This window comes from Lissotriton helveticus, chromosome 3_2 (assembly GCF_964261635.1).
Source record: "Lissotriton helveticus chromosome 3_2, aLisHel1.1, whole genome shotgun sequence".
In the NCBI taxonomy this organism is placed as follows: domain Eukaryota; kingdom Metazoa; phylum Chordata; class Amphibia; order Caudata; family Salamandridae; genus Lissotriton; species Lissotriton helveticus.
In genome coordinates, this window is record NC_136062.1 from 293850440 (window position 1) to 293874297 (window position 23858).

Sequence of the window (23858 nt, forward strand, 5' to 3'; positions counted from 1 at the left end):
TATTTAAGAGTAGGATAGGACATGCAGCATTAGAATCAGAAAATGTTCAGAGAGCGACGGGGCAAGCAGGAGCTACTGGGCCCAACCGTGACGATTGAGGCCTTTTACTCCTGATGTCCCAGGGATCGACCTACTATGGATCCTGAGAAACTGGGCCAAATAACTCTTCAAGACTTGACTCTCAACAAAAGCGTGTTCCGTACAGTTTAAGGCTCCCTCAGGGGGATGTGGATACACTGGGGTAAATACAGACACAACACAAAATACATGCTGCAGCAGCAAAAAATTATTGTTCAGCCAAAAACCCACTTATATGATTAAAGAGGTATTTTACTTTACCGCTAACCACACAAAGGGGGGGGCGTGGCCGACCAGCAAGATGGCCACTTAGTGGAGTGGCTCTGACGGCCTAGCGTATCATAGACAAATATCTGCTATCTGGCTGCTGATCCAAAGGCACATACCCAGGCATCACATGGAGTGACCCCTGCTGTGCAAATTGGCGAGTTCTGGACCGTGCTGGTGCACCGATAAGCGCAGGACCGGCGAGGCGAAGCTGTGGCCTGTACCGGGCGGGCGAGCTGTGGTGACCCTGCTGGGTGCTGCAGTGGGGCTCCCGACGTCGGTGAACATTCCTCCCTGGGGCGGTGAAGCTCCGGGAGTGTGTGGGGGAGCTACAGAGGCTGCCTCAGCGAGACGGAGGGACCCAGTGCCCAGTGATTGAATAACGCGGCCTACCTGGAGGCCTAGTGCCGAGTGGTGGCCTTCCTGCAGCGGCAGCCTCTGTGAGTAGTGGGGCTGTGGAACGGCTAGGACAACACGCGTGAGAAGGACCTCGCTGGTGAGCCCCTTGCTGCGCCCTGGGACAAACTACTCCCTACCTGAAGCGGCGCTGCTGCGGCACCGTACGTAGACTGAGCCGCTGCCGATCCCTTTGCTGGGCCTACCGGAAGGGGCAGCCTGCGAGCAATAGATACCAAACTGGACTCTCTGGTGCTGAGAATGGACCAGGTATCCCAGAAAGTGGACAAACATGAAACCCGACTTGACACGTTGGAAACCATTGTATCGGACTTGGAGGACCGCCAGGAGGAGACACAAGGACGCCTGCTACGAATGTACCAGGTGCGCAACGAATACCTAGAAGCACGGTCAAGACGAAATAACGTACGCATAACGGGCATTCCAGAGTCCACGAACATCAATAACATGGAGCGCTTTGTGGAAGAACTGCTGAAAGAACTGTGCGTTGAGGAACTATCTCCAATGTTTCTTCTGGAACGAGCCCACCGCACTCTGGGATCTCGGCCTCCCCCGGGGGCCCACCACGGCCAATCTTGGCTCGATTGTTAAACTATAGAGACAGAGACACCGTCATGCGGGTGTCCAGAGAGAAAGGAGATATCCACTACCAAGGGAATAGAATTGCGCTCTACCCAGATTTCACACAGGCCGTCCAAACTGCACGTAGGGAATTCATTCCCGCCAAGAAATTGTAAACCCCTGATATTCACTGAAGCAAGCTCCGCCCTGAAATACATCAAGCAAACCGCCAAGAAACAACGTAGTCGGGACGGAGTGTCCTTGACCTCCTCCAGCTGTGGAAAAGTAAATTTTGCCATGTTCTGTGTCCCTACGTGTCCTCCATCTTATGTTATGTGTGCATGATTAAATATGCATATGTATCCCCCATGTTTGATTAAAGACGCAATTACAGTTGTGTCCGTCACTAGTATGCCAGTTTCCAGTTCTCGTGAAAGCTATGAGTATCAGGCCTATGTAAAATTACGTTGCCACGTTTCTCAGTGTGCACGTTATTTCATTGTAAAGTCCCCGTTTCTAGGCCTCAAAAGGGCCCGGACACCAGATTCAGCTCCTGTCTTCTGAGTCCTCGCTGAGGAGCGATACAGCCCCCACCTGTATCCTCGACCCTTCACTTACTTCCTGCCTCACAGTGCCCGGCTCAGCCTGGCTCTGCCTCTGAGTCTGCCAAGAGTATGTTATGATTCTAGTTATCAGTCCAGCCCTCCTTCTCTGCATTCCTAAGCTACTGAATCGCATCAATAGTTTCCGTCATTGTCTAGCCTTTACGTCTCCATGTAAGAGAAATACTGCATTTAATGGTCATTTAATATTCTTCATCACGCACTACATGTAGAATAATGCATGCTCCAGTCTTAGAGTCCGTTAGCCTCTCCCCTCCTGACTCTTAGTTTATATCAACATGTTCTCTAAACATCAGATACTAGATAGGGTTTAGGTACATGTCGCCCTGACTCTCCAGACTTCAGTCTCTGCTCCTAGCACAGAGTTCATAGCCCCCAGCTTCTCCTAGTAACACGTCATTGTCAGTTTGCGCGCACCATTAGGTTAGAGGTCCCGGCTCCTTAGGTAGCCCCCTTCATGTTTCCGCCCCATTTATGACATATTCTGTTACGTTTGCATCACATGTCTATGTATACGCCCCTGTTACACCCATTTTCACCCTTATCTTTCGCGACTGCTATTGACCACACCCACTGCTCCGCCTACTGTAATTCATTGTAATGTAACTGTTTTAGTATATATATTTGTGCACTGCTATTAAATGTTACCCATTCCCTTACGCCGATTCTGATCCTGCCCCCGGCAGCGCTGTCCATCCTGTTCCCGTGCAGGTTGTCCTGTTCCTGTCCTTTATGCTGTATTAAACCTGCAAACTCCTACTACCTCGAATCTTGACTCTTATTTATTGAGCTATCTGTTATTGCTATGTCCAGTCAAACCTAGATCCGGTATTATTTATTTATATACCACACAGCAACCAGCTAAGTGACAATGACTGATGCCGGGGTGTATGCACTCACTGTGTGGGCCTGTTGTGATACCTGTAACATCATGTATGTTAAATTACGCCCCACATACGGTCCGAACGTAGACGGCCCCACATTCTTCGTAACAAATTTAGCACAGGGTCCAGTTGATGGGAGACGCTGCAATACTTTGGGGTGGGGATTTCAATATTGTGCTGACACTGACCATGGACATGGAGGGGCGTGGGGGGCGCGTATTCATCACCCTCAGGCGGCAGCATCCCCGAGTAGTATAATATTGAACCACTGTCTTGTCGATTCATGGCTCGCGTTGCACCCCATGGCTCATGAGGGGACCTGCATTACACAGTACCACCTGGCATGGTCCAGAATTGACTTCTGGCTACTGACTAGGGACTTACACATCTGGGTTCAAGATGTCACCCACCACGCACAGACTTTATCAGACCATGCCCCGATGGCTTTGTCTCTTTCGGTCCTGAAGCCCTATCAGCAGCCGTTCGCGTGGCGCATGCCTCCAAGCGCACTACTAGACGCTGCCTTCTGTGAAAGTATCAGAACGCACATTAGGGAGTACTTTGAGCACAACACTGGATCAGTGACCATGGAGGGATGCGCTGTGGGAGGCGTTCAAGGTGGTGATACAGGGGCACTGCATCGCTGGCCAATCTGGGGTGCTCTGTGACATTCAGGGCTGCCTGAGCAGACTAGAAAGGGAACTACACGATCTAGAGACACAGTATTTTGCAGCACCATCCCCCTCCATTCTGGCTAATATACGCACTAGCTAATATACGTACTAAACTAACAGCGTATCAGAAGGAGGCAGAGCGTGAGACCAAATTTCTACATAAACATGCAACAGTGCGTCGGTATGGGGAGGGTGACAGGCCAGGCAAGACGCTGGCCAACCCACTGCGGACACCCAGAGGGTTCCCATTTATTACCGAACTGGCCGCCGCAGATGGAGTAGTAGCGCGCTCTTCACCAGACATCCTGGCAACTATGAGAAGCTTCTATGCACAACTCTATACTTGCAGCTCTAGGCCCCCTGTCACCCTCCAGAGAGCATACTTTGACTCCATCAAGTTAATATGGGTTCGAGGCATGTGGGCTGCTAAATTCATATCTTAGCATTAGATCGCCGCCTAGTGTTGGGCTCGGATGATTGCACATTGTTGTCCTGGAAGAGTCTTCGAAGTATCCTGAGATAGGTGGCTCCTCCCCTGGACTACAGTGCGCATGGGCATCGGCTCCATCCCCAGATTGTTTTTTTCCGCCATTGGGTTCGGATGTGGTCTCGACGTCTTACTGTCGGAACCAAGAAAAACTAACTTTTAGCGGCCAAAAGGCCTCGATTTTCTTGCGTCGGTATTGTCTGCGCACGGTCTCGAGTCTTCCGTCTCTTGGAGCCGGAATAAGCGGAGTTTTCTTCGCTCTCGGAACTTTGAGGCCTTCTCATCGCGACACGACTGCAAGCCTTTTCGGACATGGAGCGGAGCCCGTTTAAGTACTGCCCGCTCTGTGGGTCCAAGTACCCACACATCGATCTACACCCCGTGTGTAACAAATGCCTTTCACCTGACCACGACGACGGCAAGTGCAAGTTGTGTGCACAGTTCCGCTCAAAGAAGACTCTCAAGCTTCGGCGCGCGATGCGCATGGAAGCTAAACAAGCGGCCCCGGATCCGGAGAACATCTTCGGCGACCAAGACGAAGAGGACCAGGGTCATCACCTCCAAATCTCCCCACCCGAGACGGAGGTCGAGGCGGATCCGGGAGACGACGACGGAGTCGCGGGTCAAGGCCTTGAATACGTCGACGAGGTAGGAGACGACGATGAGATTTATGGGGCCGCGGCGGATAGCTCAGGGGACGAGCTCTGCCCCGAAGGTTACGAGGATACCGACCGGGACACGGGATCGCCTGTCGGCCTTACCCAAGACCCGTTGCCGCAAGCCACAGCCCCGCCTTCGGGCCCGGCCACGGACTTACTTGCTGGGCAGACTGTTTCGAAACCGAAACCGCAACCATCGGGATCGACGACACCTAAAATGGCCGACCCGAAAACGAAACCGAAAGTTAAGGACTCGAGTGTCCCTAAGATGGCTACCGTGCCGGTGAAAACGACGGTGCCCGCTACCCCATCGACTCCGTCGACCTCCGGTCCGCAGAAGTCGAAGAAGTCCGTCGATTCCGATGCTGCGAAATCGAAACCGACGCCAGAGGAGGGGTCCTCCAAGAAAGATGGTCGGCACGGGTCAGCGGCTACGACGCCGTCAAAACCCGCCAAAGTCGGCTCCAAGGAGGCTACGCAAGCACACGGAAAGAAGTCTGTGCCCCGAACGCAGGAATCGGAGGCGGTAAAGACAGGATCCGCGCCCAAAGCGCACAAGGCCCACAAGGACGTCGGATCCGAGGGGAAAATCAGACCATCCTCGTCAGCGCCGACACAAACTGTGAGTGTGCCGTCCCCCATAGCCGAATCACTGAAAAGAATCAGGGAGAAGGCCTTTGCCCCGTCGGCTCCGATACCATCAACGCAGCCGCGAAAAGACACTCCAGAGAAGCCGTCTGGGAAACTTCTCTTTATTTTGCCGCCGAAGGAGGCGCCAAAAGCATTTTCAACCAAATCGGCACCGAAACAGGTGATTTCTTCACCGACTGGCCCACTTCCACGTCAGGTACTCGAATCCGAGGACGATTCGGAGCATTTCATCGACGCTGACACAGGCAAACTGACCCTCTATAAGAGGAAAATCACTTCGGAGCCAGTGGACCCCTATGTCATCCCACTAAAGAAGAAGAGGGTGCCCCTTGACGCCTCAGGCCTCACGGAACCAATCCAGCCTCCTCCGAGACGGAGCCCTACTCCCTCCCCAGAACACTCTGCGGGTGAGGGGTATGATGAGGACGAGCAGTACAATTTCCCAATCAATGAACCTGATGTGCAACCGGATTCATATGATGACACTGGTGACCAGAACACCCAAGGTGCGGGGCAGGACCCGCAGCCTTTTAATGCACGGGCATCCCCGACTGAGGATTCAGCAGGTTTTCATGCACTACTCGAAAGGGCGGCAGCCAATCACGATGTGGACATGCATGCCGACCCTGTTGAGGAAGACTTCCTTTTCGACACTTTTTCAGTCTCTGAAAGGACAGTAAAGACACTGCCTATGCTTAAAGGAGTCCTCAAGCATGCTGGGGACATATTTAAGGAGCCTACGAGAGCGAGAGTGGTCAACCCTCGCATTGAAAAAAAGTACAGACCTGCACCTGCAGACCCCGCATACATTCGGGGACAATTGCCACTGGACTCTCTTGTGGTCGCCAATGCCAGGAAACGTGCCAACTCCCAGACTACGGGTGAAGCTCCTCCCCCGGATAAGGAATCCAAAGTGCTAGAGGCAGGGGGCAAAAGAGTAGCTGCACAGGCATCAAACTTTTGGTGCATCGCCAATACACAGGCACTCTTGGCGCGTTACGATAGGGCGCACTACGACACCCTAGAACAGATTGTACAACACCTGCCTCCACAGTTCCAAGAGGGCACCAAACTGCTTATTGAGGAAGGAAAGCTAATCTCAAACGCAGCCATCAAGTGTGCACTTGACGCTGCGGACACAGCTGCTAGAGCTATCAACACTAGCGTTATGCTGAGACGACAAGCGTGGCTCCGCATCTCAGGGTTTAAACCGGATATTCAGACAACAATTCTTAATCAGCCAGTCAATCCTGATAGTCTGTTTGGTCCGGATGTTGACACCACCCTAGAGAAAATAAAAAAAGACACAGAAACTGCTAAGTCTATGGGGGCCCTACAGTCACAACAGTTTCGTGGCAGCAATTTTCGTCGCTCAGGTGCACGTGGAGTCACCAGAGGACAAATGGGTCAACAATCCCAGTTCTCAAAAGGTGGGGCACAATCCTCGTTCACTAAACAGAACAAGGGAGGTTACAGGAATAACAGCAACAGAGGTCGCGGCAGAGGAAACAACAGCTCCCGCACCTCTACTCCAAGCAAACAGTGACTCTCTGTCACTGCCCCCCGACCACCTAACACCTGTCGGGGGGAGACTGCAGCAGTTCCTGCCCGTCTGGAGAAACATCACCACAGACAGGTGGGTGCGACAACTAGTCCAGTATGGTTATTGCCTAGAGTTGAAGTCCACTCCACCCAACATCCCACCAAGGCAACGGCCTATGTCCGCAGAGCACTTGCTCTTATTGCAGCAGGAAGTAGTGGTGATGCTGCAAAAGGGAGCAATCGAGCTCGTGCCGGTGGGGGAGGAAGGCACAGGGGTATATTCCCTGTACTTCCTTATTCCAAAGAAGGACGGATCTCTCAGGCCCATTCTAGATCTACGTCCCCTCAACCTGTACATACTATCAGAACATTTCCACATGCTTACACTGCAGCAGATTCTTCCCTTGCTAAACCAGGGAGACTTCTTAGCAACCTTAGATCTCAAGGATGCTTATTTCCACATTCCACTACACCCGTCACACAGGAAATACCTCAGGTTCACTATTCAAGGCAGGCACTACCAGTTCAAAGTCCTACCCTTCGGAGTCACAACAGCCCCGAGGGTGTTCACCAAGTGTCTAGCGACAGTAGCGGCGCACCTCAGGAGGCAGAACATCCATGTCTACCCCTACCTAGACGACTGGCTCGTGCAAGCCAAGTCAGAGCAACAGTGCGCCGCAGACATGTCGACTACAATTCACCTTCTTCACGATCTGGGTTTCTCCCTGAACTACCCAAAATCGCATCTTCAGCCGGCGCATGTCCGGCAGTTCCTAGGTGCAACGATCAACACCCTGACGGCCATGGCTCAGCCAAACCAAGTCAGGATAGACAGCATGCAGGCTCAGATCCAAAAGTTCAGGCCACAACACTCGCTTCCAGCGAGAGTGTTCATGCAGTTGATAGGCATGATGGCCTCCTGCATCTTCATAGTCCCTCACGCACGGCTACATATGCGCCCGCTCCAGGAGTGCTTAGCGAATCAGTGGACACAGGCTCGTGGGCAATTGACAGACCTAGTGTTGGTTACCAGTCGGGCATACGACTCTCTGCATTGGTGGACTCCACACAACCTTTGCAAGGGCCGACTGTTCCAAGAGCCCGTGCCGCAGATTGTCCTGACAACGGACGCATCTCTCCAGGGATGGGGAGCTCATGTGCTCACTTACACAGTGCAGGGACTATGGACGACGCAGCAACAAAAGATGCACATCAACTATCTGGAACTGATGGCAATCTTCATGGCGCTCAAGTCCTTCATTGTACATCTGTGCAACAAAGTCGTGCTAGTCCGGACGGACAACATGACCGCGATGTACTACATTCAAAAGCAGGGAGGCACCCACTCGCCACAGCTGTCTCATCTGGCTCAGAGCATGTGGAAGTGGGCCATTCAGAGGAACATTTTCCTCATGGCAGAACACCTCCCAGGAAAGGACAATCAGATGGCGGATCTGCTCAGCAGATACAGCCATCAAATGCACGAGTGGGAGATACACCCATCTGTTCTCCACCCGTACTTCCAGCAGTGGGGTCATCCGGAGATAGACCTGTTTGCCACAAAGGAGAACGCAAAATGCCAACTCTTTGCCGCCAGGTTCCCTCACCCACAGTCGCAGGGGAATGCGATATGGATGAACTGGTCAGGCAAATTTGCGTACGCTTTTCCGCCAGCCCCTCTAATACCGCTGGTCGCAAGAAAGCTAAGGCAGCACGAGATGACTCTCATCCTGGTTGCTCCAACGTGGGCGCGCCAGGCTTGGTACACCACGTTCCTCGAACTCTCAGTGGTGCCGCATCAAAGACTGCGCCTCACGCCCAGTCTTTTGACGCAGAACCATGGAGACATTCAGCATCCAGATCCACAACAGCTCAACCTGGCGATCTGGCTCCTGAAGTCCTAGAGTTTGGATACCTTAACCTACCTCCGGAGTGCATGCACATCATCAAGGAGGCGAGGAAACCAACTACTAGAGCATGCTATGCTGCAAAGTGGAAGCGTTTTGTCATTTACTGTACAGCCAATGACATCAACCCGCTAGATGCATCTATCCCCAACATCATCTGCTATCTGTTGCATCTTTACAAGTGCAATCTAGCGTACACTTCCATTCGGATACATCTATCCGCCATAGCGGCTTATCTCCAGAACAGGCAGCACCTCTCTGTCTTCAGAGTGCCTGCCATTAAAGCCTTCCTTGAAGGTCTGAAACGAGTCATTCCCCCAAGAACACCGCCAGCTCCGGTGTGGAACCTCAATGTCGTTCTCACCAGACTGATGGGACCGCCATTTGAGCCACTGCACTCGTGTGAACTCCAGTTCCTTACGTGGAAAGTAGCTTTCCTTGTAGCTATTACGTCTCTGAGGCGTGTCAGTGAGCTGCAGGCGCTCACAATCCAAGAGCCATTCATTCAAATCCATCCAAATAGGGTAGTGCTACGCACTAACCCCAAATTCCTTCCGAAGGTGGTGTCACAGTTTCATCTAAACCAAACTATTGACTTACCAGCATTCTTTCAAAACCCGCAAACGGTGGCGGAAAGAATGCTCCATACCTTAGATGTACGGAGGGCGTTGATGTACTACATAGACAGAACACAACCCTTTAGAAAAACAAAACAACTCTTTGTTGCCTTCGCACCACAACACAAAGGCAACCCGATTTCCAAAGCAGGGATAGCCAGATGGATTGTTAAATGCATCCAGATATGTTATCAAAAAGCCAAGCGCACTTTAACAATACCCCCCAGAGCGCACTCCACACGCAAACTGGGGGCATCCATGGCTTTCCTAGGGAACATTCCTTTAGAGGATATTTGCAGAGCAGCCACGTGGGTTACACCACACACCTTTACTAAACACTACTGTGTTGATGTGCATTCCAAGCAGCAAGCTGCTGTAGGACAGGCTGTTCTGAAGACACTTTTTCAGGTTTCTGCAGCTGGCACGGGCAACCGCCGCTGATGGAGGGACTGCTATGTATTCTATGCTAAGATATGAATTTAGCAGCCCACATGCCTCGAACTGAATATGCTACTTAGCAGTATGCATCTGTTCTTGGCATGTAGGGCTGCTAACATTCATATCGCCCGCCCTCCTCCCCGGTGCCTGTCGCAGCTGCAGATATACTATTGTATTTATTCATTAGCATGGACATCCTTTACACTTTTCACTCCATCTTCTGCCACAATGGCGAAAAACAATCTGGGGATGGAGCCGATGCCCATGCGCACTGTAGTCCAGGGGAGGAGCCACCTATCTCAGGATACTTCGAAGACTCTTCCAGGACAACAATGTGCAATCATCCGAGCCCAACACTAGGCGGCGATCTAATGCTAAGATATGAATGTTAGCAGCCCTACATGCCAAGAACAGATGCATACTGGTAAGTAGCATATTCATTAAGCAGTATGCATCGCGGGTACTTAGAGGCCCCCTTTACGGAGGAAGACATCAAACAGGTTATAGTTGTCCTACCCGCGGACATGGCCCCCAGAGCAGACGGCTTGCTAACCACATTTTAGAAAAAATATGCAGAGCTATTGGCACCACGGCTCATGGCCGTTTATCAGGAGGCCATGGAGTCCGGCGGCCTGCCCGCCTCAATGCACGTGGCCATTATCATAACATTCTTAAAGCCTGACAAGGATCCCTTGAACTGCGACTCGTACCGCCCACTCTCCCTGATAAACGTGGATGCAAAAATCTTTGCTAAACTCTCGGCCGTCCGATTCCGGACATTGCTTCCCCTGATTATACGCCCGGACCAGTCCGGTTTCATACTGGGGAGGGCCACATCTCACAACCTCCGAATACTGTTTGCTTTAATACATTACCTCGCACCACATGTCCCAGCGATCGCAGCGCTCCTGGACGCCACTAAGGCATTTGATACCTTGGAATGGGGTTTCCTGTTCCCACTGCTCCAGCGAATAGGCCATAGCCCCGTCTTTATCCAACAGATAAAACTGCTTTATACTTTGCCCACGGCACGCCTCACAGTGAATGGCTGGATTTCAGAACCCATCGCCATCACAAGAGGCACTAGACCGGGCTGCCCCTTGTCGCCGCTACTCTTCGCTATAGCTACTGAACCACTTGCAGCCCGAAGTAGACAACGTCACACACACACCGCAGCATTGGGTTTACCACCAGAGGTGTCACTCTACACGGACGACATTACTTTATATATGGTATATAAACCCCAAAGAGAAACTGGCACCTATGAGAAGGGAATTGGTGCGCTATGGGGAATTCTCCGGGTGCGGATAAATTGGAACAAATCAGTTATTATCCCCCTGACGGCTGGGACCTAGCCCTTTGAAACAGACTACCCTATTGACTGGGCAACAGGGCCAACACACTATTTGGGGATATAGATAAGCAGCGACATAAACGAACTCAGGACAGCAAACTATGGTAGGGCAGTGGACTGGATCGTGGAGAGGGTGCCCTGTTGGAAGAAGTCCCCTTTATCCTTGATTGGACAGATACCTGTGGCCAAAATGATAATCCTGCCCAAACTACTGTACTTATTTGTAAATGTCCCTATCCCTCTCATCTTGCATTATTTTAAAGCACTGAGATCCCTCATGATCGCACTGGTGTGGGCGGGGCGACAGCCTAGGATATCCTGGGAGGTACTCACCTTACCACAGGGTCAGGGTGGGCTTGCAGCTCCCGTCTTTGCTCTCTACGCCTACAGCGGTCAGGCACAGTTCCTACACCACTGTGTGCACCCCACGCCCTTTCAGCCGCATGTGGCCATTGAACTAGACAGAGCAGTGCCGTTTCCACTTGCCACTGCTGTATAACAGCCATATAAGCGACCACGCAATGAAAAGGATAGTTTTGAAACAATGCGATGGGCATGGGCGGGCCTGCGCAAATGAGCAAAACTAGAAGTGCTTTACGCTCCCTCTATGCCACTGGCCAACAACCCACAGATACCCCCACTCAGGGACTGCGGGGCACGGGAACGGGCAATGACGCATCGGCTGCAGGTAGGCAAGGACCTTTTTCCAGGCTACACCTTCCTCACGCTGCAGCAAATGTGAGACCCAGCAGACCCATCAGCAGCGGACATATTGCTATATTACCAACTGTGCGCCTCCTGCAGAAGCAAGTTTGACACATTTTTGAGAATGTTCTTGCGGTGGAACACGGCCGCAAGCTAATCATTTGCATTTACACTATCAGGCAACGTGATTACCCAATCACTGTCCCAGTGGCTCGCGCGGCGTGGGAGGAAGACATGGGAGTTGACGTCACAGACGACCAGTGGAAGCTTATCTCCGGTCGGTTGGAAATGCTATCCCCTAACTATTGTCTTAGACTGATCCTCTTCAAGTACATCCACCGCAGCTGCACCGCATGGGTCTGCGGCCTGACGATCGCTGTATGCGATGTGGAGCCGCTCAGGCAGCATTCTTACACATAGAGTGGCTGTGCTGCCCCATAGCCAACTTCTGGCTGCACATACTACACCACGTACACAACATAATTAGCCAGGAGCTGCCCTACACGCCACTAGTGGCATTGCTGGGTGCTATCACTGATGTCCCACCAAAGCTGTGGAATTGCTTTTACTCATGGCCAAGCGTCAGGTGGCTCTGCATTTGAGGGCGCCACCCCGCCGACAACGAAGGGATGGATCTTGAGTGTCACTCAATGTAAGACTCAGCTAGAGAGTTTTTGAGAGCTAATGCCAACATGAGCTCGCCACCGTGATATTTGGGATCCGTTTGTCAACAGGTTAAGCACAATGGATACCGATGATCCCTAATGTGGACATTAGGAAATGGTAACTCCTTTTCTGTATCGCAATGTTGGGGAACTGTTCTACGTATTGAACCGAATTGATACTAGTCGAAATGGGAGTAAAAACGTTTGTATAATAATATGTATTGAATGTTGGTCTGAACATATATACGATGTGCCTATGATGACGACACCTACACACCACCGACTCTGTGGTCTACAAGCAATGTACTGCTGTTTGATTTTGTTGAAGTTTGTAACTTTACAAATGCAAATAAAAATAAATAAAACACACAAAGAGAAATACGACATTCACAAACTGCTACACAGACCCTGAGTACCTGGGTTTCCATGTTTTTTTATATGTAGCTCCCTATATCTTACTCCCTCCTCGCTCTACAATAGTGGTTGTTCTCCATTCACTGTAGGCAACATCCAGGTTAAGCCCCACTAGTAGTTTGGGTCTCAAAAGTCCACTCCAACTCTATACTAAAGTCAAAAGTGTTCCAGCGCAAAAGCGCTATCTAGCAAGTAAGCTCCCCTAGTGCCGACTGACCCAAAACCAGTCTTACTTGCACATGCAGGTTCGGAGCGACCAGAGCCCCTGAGCGCGCTACCTTCACAGGTGATGGAAGAGCAGCAGCTGGTTCTGGTGAGTTCACTGCATGTGGCCCAGGCAGGCTGTGCTTGGCAATTCCCGAGTACCACACACACGGTCATTCAACTGCAGCGATGGCTGGTTCTTTGCGGCTCCTCCTGACAGGGAAAGTCTTTGGTCTGACCAGTGGTAGTGTGAATGTCCTGATGCCGATCTTTTGTCCCGCTGTAAATGCGCAGGGGTCCTCAAGGAGGATTCGCTCCTCAGATGACGATGCTGACCAGGTCTCACTTCTTGCAGTTCCTGGAGACCCCCTTTGTAGTGTAGTTCCTATTTTCCCAATAGGCTCTGCGCATTGAAATAGTACCTACAGCAGTAAAGGCCTAGGCCAGACGTTAACTAGGTCTACTACTGTCGATACTAGACTTAAGTTTTGGGTTTGCCAGCGTAGCTCAGAGTTCGCTAGAAACTTTCTCGAATGTTCAGGAAAGAATTAACTCCCCTGATTAGACAAGAAGGGATTTAGTTTCTGACAACCATAGAACATGACAACTTTGCTCTCCCCTAATCAAGAGTCAATCTCAAGAGTCGTGTGAGCACAAGGCAATTATTTTACTCAGTCAGTACGTGCATTCTTAGTCTCATCAGATTGTAGAGAAAAGGAAGAGACGGGCGTGTTCAATAAAAAGGTGTTATTTATTGATCAGTCTCTTTTCTCGTACAAGAGAAATGGATCGATATTATTGCAATACTTATAGTTAAGTAAAGTGCATACATTAAAAGCAATAGTATAAAATAATACTGTAAAAACATTGATATGGTTTCTGAGCCATATGATGTTTAAAATGATTAAAATATATTTACATACACATATACATTTGACTAAACGTACTCAACTGGTGTTTCTAAATACGCCTACCCCGTGTACCTGACCTAAGTCTAATGCGTGGGCGGGAATAGAAAGTTACAGTTTAAGTTAAGTTTGTTTTTGCCAAGTGAATAACTAAAGAATTCTCTGTGAGGGGTTATTCAGTTCTGTACCTGGAATTTAGGATGAATGAGGAATGGTATCTCTTTCTCTGCTCTCGATATTCCAGGCTGCCTGCGAGGGCTGCCCAGAAGCGCCGGTGCTGGGTCTCTCGGCTTGAGATAGCAGCGCGTCTCTCAGCGCGTCAGGAAGGCGGGGCTGCTGCCAGCGGGGTCTGCTTCTGCTCTCGGCTTCGGCAGGTATGGCTGCTCCGTCTCGTCACCACGCGTGTGTTTGCATAGGGCAAGGTCGGCAATATTTATACCTTAAAGGTGCCGAGATTGACGTAAGGATGGACATAGATACGTCAATAAAGATGTCATACGACTTGCTCCTTAGCACATTCTTTTACTGAAGTTCTCTGTGAAATCAAAACAATGGCCGCACGGATTTTCCAGGTTGTCATAGGTTTGATTTGTTATGAGAACGTCGTATGCCTTATCAGGGGCTGGAGGAATGTCGCTTGTCTAATTAGATCTCAAGCGTTATGACCTAATCAGATAACACGTTCCTGTGCCGTAGTGTGACTGCGTCAGATAACGGTATCTGCATCATGGGGGCTGTTCTTGCCTCATGGGCTGACTGTTAGTTAACTTGATAGTTAGTTTAACCAGAATAGGGTCAGGAATAGGGGGATCGATTCAGAACCTATAGGAATACATGACACCTTCTGGCATAAAGGCTCACTGTATCACTACTGCACATATACTCCGACCCCATTGGCACAGCAGATTCCTTTGCAGTGTACTCTCCCTGCATTTTGGGTCGCTGGCTCACCACCACACAGGGGCTACGGCCCACTCCTCATGGCAATCTGTCCATGGAGGCTACTCTTGCCATACATGGTTGGCAGCCCTTTACTGCACATGGACTCCAGCCAGATTGGCATAGCGATGATCACAGTTCACTTTGCGGTGGGCCTTCCTAACGGGTTGCCGACTTTTTTCTGCACACAAGCCAATCAGTGCAGCAGTGATCTCCTCACACCTCACAAAGGGAGTCCATTCGACAGGATTCCCATTGCATCTTCCTCCGTGCAACGCTCTCCTCTTCCTTACAGGGCACATTGGTCTTGGCAAGCAGGCAGGTGCTGGTGCTCCAGGGCAAGTGGTCTTGGATTCCATGGGTGATGTCCCCTCGCCTAGCTGCGAGAGGTCCCGTCACCCAGTTGGGAGACTAGTAGGCCTTCGCCCTTAGTCCCGGTCGTAGGCAGACGTCTTATTGAGCTTTTCTTCCTCGCACAGCCTGGCTGACTGCTTGACAGTTAACAATATTTGGGGGTCTCATGCTCCCCTACTAATAGTCTATTTCCAAACACTAAATGTGATTTACAGTCTGTGTCTTTGAAGTTTATGTTGGAGGTCTGCTTCCTTCTCCTGTCACCACTCCCCTGCCCTTTCTCCCTTTTGAAAGCAGTCTGTCGCAGCAGGAGTGAATCCAAAGCTGGCCATGGAAGTGACTAGAGTTCACACCTGGATGTCAGCCACAGTGATGTGTATTAAAAGGTGAGCCCAGGCCTCAGCCCTACTCTTTATGATTCTCTTATCACTGTGATGTGCTCTGGGCCCTTCCTTGTGGGTATTGGGGGAGCCTAGTCATCCCTTTTCCAGTGTGTCCCTCCCAGCTTAGCAGAATGCTGTAATACACAAACCTGTCTGAGGGGGTTCCTCTATCTCCTCTCCTCATGTTTCACCATATAGCCCTGGGTCTCCCAAAATGGAACCCAGCGTCCTCAATGTGTTGTACCCTTTAAAGGCACACATACACCCAGCACATGTATTCAGCATACATGTACTATTCAGCACTGCATCCTTCATGTATTGTATCATTCACAGGCACATATATACCCAGCACAGTCATTTAACTAGTATTCACTGCAAAGTAATGCATTATCCCTTCATTGTCCTAGGCACATATACATCCAGGTAAAGGAAGTACTCTTCCACCAGCGCTTTGGGCGGCTCTCCCGGTCCAACAGGAGTGTGGTCCATGAGACAGACCTATGTCATGGCTTGCACTCATGATCCGTGTTTGCCTGTGACAGCATTCCCCATCATGGATTTTGAGAGTGAGACATTTTGTGGGATTGTTTGCAGGAGGCCAAACAGGAATTGCTAAAAAAGTGGATACTGTTCCCCCTGGGAACTTGTACTAATTTTGTTATGGGGTGCCTAGGTGTCATTCCTACCCACCAGCTGCTGCTAGCATAAATGTGGCTCTACATGGCACCTCCTCAGATCGATTACTGGACCAGCAGTAAATCAGAGAAGGACTAAGCCAGCTGTCTGTGACGTGAGAGGAGCTCTGAAGGACTGGACTGGCACCTTCTTGTACCCAGAATAAAGAAGTGGACTTAAAGGGTCAGTTGGCTGACCTATGTGGCTACAGGGACACATCTAGCTGAAATAAGCCATTTCTTAGAAGAACTTAGCTGACCTGTGGCAACTGGATCTTGAGTTTTCTGTTGGCTTTTGCCTGACACCCTGAGAGTCCCTATGTGCCCTCCTCTAATGGCCTCAGGAGGGGGGGGGGCACTTAGAATTGTATTCCAGTGGGTTTTTTGAGCACCAGAAGAAAGTTTAGAAACTTTGAAAAACCTTTCCTCCAGAGCCTCAGAGGTACATGCTGAGGAAAGTGTCTGACCAACAGTTCCACAGTGTCGTATTAAATTTCAGCGTTGTCCCAGTCAAGTGTCCTCGCACCTCCGAAAAAACGACTAAGTCCCATTCTGTATTGGGACTTTAAAAAAGTTTCAGCGAGAAATCTTCAAAGCTCCAGCTGGATCAACCTGCTTCAAGTATATAGCCTTCGGTGCCACGGCGGTGGTGGTACAATTTCAGTGACAGCCCTCACGTGTAGGATTTTTCTGTGACAAAGGCCTTTTCTGTGTTGGGATTTAGAAGACATTTTTTAAAAAACATCTTCAGAAATTGGACAAAGTGCCTTTCAGTGTTGGGACTAAGAAACTTTTTTGAAATTTTTCACTTGCAAACTTTCACCAGGAACAATACGCTTGTTGTATTTGACCAGGGCTCCATAGTTTCCGACCTCAAATTGTACCTAGGTCCTGGTCTACAGCTCCCGTAAATCATCATTGGTGCTTTGTTCTTTTTGGCACTATTTTCACTTAAATCTTTAAAAATTCATATCTCCTGTTCCCTTATTATATTTTTGTCATATTGGTCTTCTTTTACTCATAAAAGTTTTCTGTTTATGTTAATTTTGAGGGACTTTTTCTACTGTGTATGCACTGCTTAAATACTATGCACGTTGCCTTAAGCCTCACCGCCGCATTTCACGCACCAGGTATTGAGTACAGGTTTATTTAATTTAATTTGTGTGACATCGAGCTGGTGGTGGCCTTATGTTTTGAGGTGGACATATGTCTACCCGAATAATAATCTACTTTCTTACAAGGGATACTGCTATATTCAAATGTACATACTGCACTTGATATATTAGCATCATATAATAAAAGCAAAATGAACAGCGCTTAAAATACCACATATATGAATTATGGCTGTAGGCCCATCAAAGAGGGATGCATTATGGCATAATTACACCCAGACAAATTAGTAATTAACCATATATAATTTGCGGAATTTCAAGTTATGTTTGTTACATGAAATTCCCAAAATGACAGCATTACCACATCTCCCATAATTACATGCCATTCGTGGCAAACGTTTACTGCGAGCATGCAGGACTAATGCAAACGGCCAAAACACGAGCATCTGTTGCTCCACTTGTGTTTTTCATGCCATTATGTTTACCGCAAAATGTGTCTTTGTGTAAAAAATTCATGCAAGGCCACATTTTGTGCTAAGATATACAGCTAAATTACAGGTTTTCATTTTAAGTAAATGTGTGTAGTTTTCGGGCAATTCCTAGTAATTACAAAAAAAAATGCATACCCCTAGTCTTTATGGCCTGAACGCATTCACTTGTCAAATTCGATGGGAGATGGGGCCCAAGGCAATACTAAAAGAAAATCATAACCTAGTGTCTCACTCAGTGGCTCATAAATGCTATACTAGGGTTCTCCGCTCGCTTTCACTTTAGCAAATTTTCCTTCTTGAGTAATACTGATACGTGCTGCAGACTGGTGAATACATGATGCCTGCCCTGGTGAGAGAGAGTCAGTTGAGCTGGGTATAGCATGGAGTATGCGGCAGAAATCCACTCCTTGCCTTCTGGACTCTGTGTGCAGTCTGGAAAAATGGAAGTGTGATTGTCTATGTAAAACAGCTCCTCCTTTTCTCTGGCCTGACGAAGTGCAGTGCAATTATCTCAGAAGTTGAGAAGCCATGTGGTTATCAGGCAAACAGGAGAGCCAGCGAGGCCAGTGGGCAGACGACCTCCACTCCAACAAGAAATGATCTGCCTTGAGCGTGGTTGCTGGCATGTCTTCAATATAGTTCTCAAGTATGCCAATGTTCACCAACTAAGGTACGCCAAGAAAATATAGGTTCTTGCATCTGGACCTGACGTTTACATCTTTATAGTTTGTTTTGATCAGATTGAGTATGTTTTCCATGTTGAGAAGTTTCTCATTTTTTTCCCCTGTACATTTTCCTCAACATCTGAAATTTGTTGTTCTGCTCGTTTCAGTTGATCATATTTTTTATCTTGGAAGTCATGAAGCCAATCCTGGTGGTGATTGAATCAATTTTAGTATCCATGGAAGTTTTCTACTGCATTGTTTTTAGGAGAAGTTTTACATAGGAGACTTTCACTTGAATCTGCGAAGCAGCATATTCACACCCTCCTGCTTCTAATTCAGTCTCTTCTACTTCTTGTTACTATAAGACAAGAAGGTCTTTTCAGTTTTCTTTTTGTTATTTAATTGTTGGACTTTACATCGACCCTAATTTTAATTGATTTATTTTAAATTCAATAAACCATCTTTTACTTACGCGATATAAAACACCCAATGTTAGGGGTAGCTCCTTATTTAAAGGGCAGGTGAAAGTGGGCTGGTGCTGACTATTAGGACATTGCTAGTCCGAACTACCTCTGAGTAGGCTGGAAACCTAGTAATTATCAGTTTACCTTGTGTTCCACTTCTTAGTGTTCCCTCAAAATTACTTTCCTGGCAGCTGAGTAACATTCTTGATAAATGACATCTGAGTGGATGTCACCTATATATTCTTTATTTTCCCTAGGAGGAGTAACTTATTGGTTCCTTGTTCAGCACATCTAGGTTGACGGCAGTTCTTTTTTTAGGAAGTGAATATCTCTCTGTATTTCTTGTACATTGTACCTGAGTAGTCCCCAACTATTTTCCTGGCATCTCAACAAGGCTGGACTTCAGAAACTTCTTCATATGTCTTAGTATGTTAACTGGATGTCCTGCACTGTTATTGTTAATTCTACGGTGGGAATAAAACAGGAATATTCAGATTATAGTCATGCACAGTTAGTTCAATTTGAAAGGATTGTGCCCTCTTTTCGCTTTTGCTAATAGGAAGTTTGATGCCTATGTGAACCAGCACTGAAACATCAAATAGTACATTAAAGAATATTCCTTTAATTCTACTTCATTTTCTTGTAAGTGGTTTTGTGAATTGGCCCTTGATAATCTCTCAAATTCCATGTTAAATAGCTTCTGGTTGGATCTCACAAATATTTGGCAGAAATCTAGTAACTGTCACCTCCTTTTAAACCACAACAGGGAAGACCTCGCTAATCCCACTGCTATTAACTCTGGATCAGTCCTGCACCTGTAAGACTATCAAGACCTCCTCTTGTACTTCTACAATGATCCTACAAACACATGTAAAGCTATCTCACTTTGCCAGTAATTGTGAGGCACTGTATTTGTTTTCAAATGGCTTTATGCAGAATAGTGACTAGTAGACTTGGGCGAAATTTACATTATGCTGGCGTAATATGGGTAATTTTGCATTACGTTTGTTACTGAATTCCTGAAATTATGCGATTATGACACTTATCATATTTACATGCCATTCACTGTAAAAATGCACTGCAAAACATGTCATTTGCGGTAAACATTTACCAGGAAGTCATGCGAACATCCAAATACGAGCGGCTGTTTTTCAACGTGCTTCCTTTAAATGCATCCTTTCTCCAGAAATTGACGCAAGGATGCATTTTGGCCTGTAATCTAGTACAAAATGCTTTATTTACATTACATGATTTTACCCTGTCACAGACAGAATGATGAGCGCAGTGGTCAAAGCTGTGAAAAATCTCATGAGACTTGCTGACTCTCACCGGCTTTCATTTGGTTTTTGCTTTTTAGCCCCTGTAATCCATGCCCTTGCCGCCTCTTCTATCTCACAGTAGTGATCAATAGTATTAGCAAATTGTTCACAGCTTTGACCACTGCGTTCTGCGTTTATCATTAGGCATATAACACAGCAGGAGTGAGTCTGCAAGTTTTCTCAGAACAAACTGTAGAGGAATGTTTTGTTATGCAGAAAATAGGCAGGCATCCCTGGAGAGAAATTTGGATGTAGAATGTGAGTAATGGCATACATAGAACACCTTGAAGAGCAGAAGCATGTTTTGTGAAGTTAGATGAGGTACAGTAAGAAAAAAGCCTGCCTCACTGATAAGTAATTAGAATTCTCTAATTAGTACTGTCTATGACCATGTCATTCTACTCTTAAGTCTCCAAAGAAAGGGGTTTACTGTGGGGACTGAAGAACAGTGCCCAGTGGAACATATAGTGGGCTTATGTGTTGTTATTTAAAACCAGCTATTTTGTCCATGTTTCAGTCACAGTTAAGTGGTTTCTTCAGTTTCCAGAGTGCCCTTAACAGTGTTACCTTAGACACCGAATAAAACCAGGTACTTTTTAGGTTATACATCTGGATCCTTGGGTAGTCCAGAGCCTCTAATAAGGGACCACAGAAAGCTGACTTAAATTCATAGAGGGACAGCATTTTTAGGGCGGATGAGAATAAAGGGGCCTGTGCCTAGTAGACTGGGATTCACTTCAAGAAGTTACTGGGTGGCGCTGCAGTCTGATAAATACATGAGTGAGTAAGTGATTTCAAACATCCTTTTGTCTTGCTTATAACTTTGGCCCATCTTTGCCAATCTGTGCCCAGTGGCTGCTGCACATGGATGAAGGTCTATTTTGCTATGGGGTTGGAGGATTCAGCTGAGGCACCCTCCATCTATTGGTCACTACTCACAGACAGAGGCATTGATCTTACCGCAAGTAGGACTGGGCTCAGTTTGTAGTAGATGTCCATGCTGTGTGATCTGTGGCCGTTGCACGTGGCCAAGTCTGTGTGGAGAGAGTTTGTGGACAGGCGAAGGATATGTCTGCTTTGGGACTAATAGCATGTGCAGCAGATTCAAGTGCAGGAGGTAATGGGTGCAGGGCGTGGGCCACGTTTAATGCATGTGCCGAGTGTCTATGACATTTTGTTGAAGGCTGTGGCTTTGGAGACACAAAAATGTGTCAGGCATTGCTGGAGGATGGGTTTATTGATGCCCAGTAATGTAATTTGTATTGTCATGTATGATGTCACAAGCAGCTCATAGTGGTTGTGACAATTATGGTTGTGTGGTTACTTTAACTGGGAATTTAAAGGATTTTAGGTTTTGTGCTGTAGACACTGTCACAAGAACTATGCTTTCTTTGCTTTTTTACATCTTCCAATGCTACCTTTTATTTAATCTTTGCTAAGGTTTTTCAGTGAATGTCATTTGTAAAGTTGACAATATGGACCAAATAATACATTATCCCCATCTTTTATATTTGGGTTCTCTTCAGATGTCACATATAGTGGTTGTACAAAGCAATGCATGTTCTTGTGTAAATGAAGCAATTGAAGTACAACTCCCATAGATGTTTATTTTAATTTGCTTTAGGCCACAAAGCCATCATTCCTATAATTTCATTGAGCATTAAAGAAGAGGAGGATTCCTACCCCATGAGCCATCAAGACACTGATAGAAGGGAAAGTACAGAATGCCATACAGGTAAGAAAATTATTTTTAGGGTGAGTGTGTTTTACCAGTCATCTACTGTGACATCTACTTGTCCTCTGATCACACCTTTCTTGTGCTCTGGAGTGTGCTCTAATGGTTTCTGATAGCAGTGGTCAGTATGGTCAAGGCTAAGCAGGAACATGATGCAAAGTGAATCTCCAGTTTTAGATTTCAGGAGTCAGATGCAAAGTTCCAGCAAACCAATATCCCTAGAGCATTGAATATATCTGCATACATAAACCATACCGAATAAAACAAATAAAATGGAGGACAATAAAGTGGAACGGTATGGCTGCAGAAATAAGGTAAACTGCAGTTTAAGGTAGGGGATTTGGATGATCAGGAGCATTCCTTATTGGATGAGGTATCCATCACATAGGTAACACAGGGGCTGTTTGATAAAAATCCGAAACCAATGAGACCTTCTGACCCTCCCTTGTAGTGGGAATCACAGAATGCAAGATGAGCAGCCCTTCTATCAGCCATGTAGAAGAAAGAATCTTTACAAAGTGTATAAAAATAGACTTCGGTATGTAGGTCAATATACCGAATGTATGAAGGCTGAAGACAGACTGTACACAAGCAGGTTGGTTGTTCTTGTGCCACCAGAAAGTACCTGAAGTAGACTGAATGATGCATGTGTGTTAGTTGCAAGCATCAGTTGCCAGGAAGATTCTGGGTGTGACATCATGGAAGTATTGTGCTGGGGACCTTCTTTACGTCATTATCATCTGAATCATTGGAAGCATGCCCTTCCACAGCCGCAACAGATTCTGCATAATCAGACACATGCTACATTATCCACAATCGATTATTTCTTCAGAAATGGCATTCTGCCTAATTTAATCAGAATATCTCAGATGATATTGGCCATTTACAGGTGTCTCCTTCACAGCTTGATATTTGTTTTTGATAATACACTACACTTACAATTGGCAAATTGTGTTACTGATCAAAACAAGACAATAACAGAAGGTAAAAGAGGTTGTAAAAATCAAGTATAGGAGAACGAGGTAAGAACTCTTTAGGAGAGATTGGATACAAACCTTTAATATATTCTTCTATCTCGCCCCAAAAATAAGAGCATGGCTTATACATTCACCAATTATGATTGATGTTGAAATCTCATAACATGCTGGAAAACAAATAGTTGCAGCATGATTTGACAGGTCCTGATCACCATCTATAAAGTAATCCCGTGTCGGTTGGTAACTTTCGTTTGCAGCTGACTCAGGACTACAACAAGGGCACAAACTTTGTAGTCCAATAGTTTTTGCTTGGCTCGTTTTTGCCAGGTCAAATCTTGCACATACAGTCAGACAAATGGTGCATGTGTTCATCTGCAAAACACACCAGATGATGGACGGAATGTTGCACAATGGCAAAACATTCACCCCCAGTCACAGATCTGGGTTTAATCCATCATTATTTTGCTCACCAAGCCACCCCAGTTCAGACATGGCCTTATGCAAATCAGTCTTGACCCTGTGCCTCATGGGAACACTCCAGACCGAACTGCCAAGCCATGTCTTCCCTGGACCAGAATCAAGCATCCTAGGACCGGTTTCTGGCTATCAGCCGTCTTCAGCCAGGATAGCCTGACTCCAGTGGCTTAGTGAGAATGGTATGGCTATGTGGGAAGAGTATGCCCAGACGTG

At 47.5% G+C, this 23858-nt stretch overlaps 1 protein-coding gene across 3 annotated transcripts in view; it reads left to right on the forward strand.

The window, feature by feature from the left end:
* The window catches only part of LOC144826671 (uncharacterized), a 201854-nt gene that overhangs the window by 58225 nt on the left and 119771 nt on the right, over positions 1-23858 (forward strand). For all 3 annotated transcript variants that reach the window (XM_078685266.1, XM_078685267.1, XM_078685269.1), the window contains exon 5: positions 22081-22191. In XM_078685266.1, coding sequence (XP_078541392.1) covers positions 22081-22191 — 111 coding nt within the window. The remainder of the gene's footprint in view (positions 1-22080; positions 22192-23858) is intronic.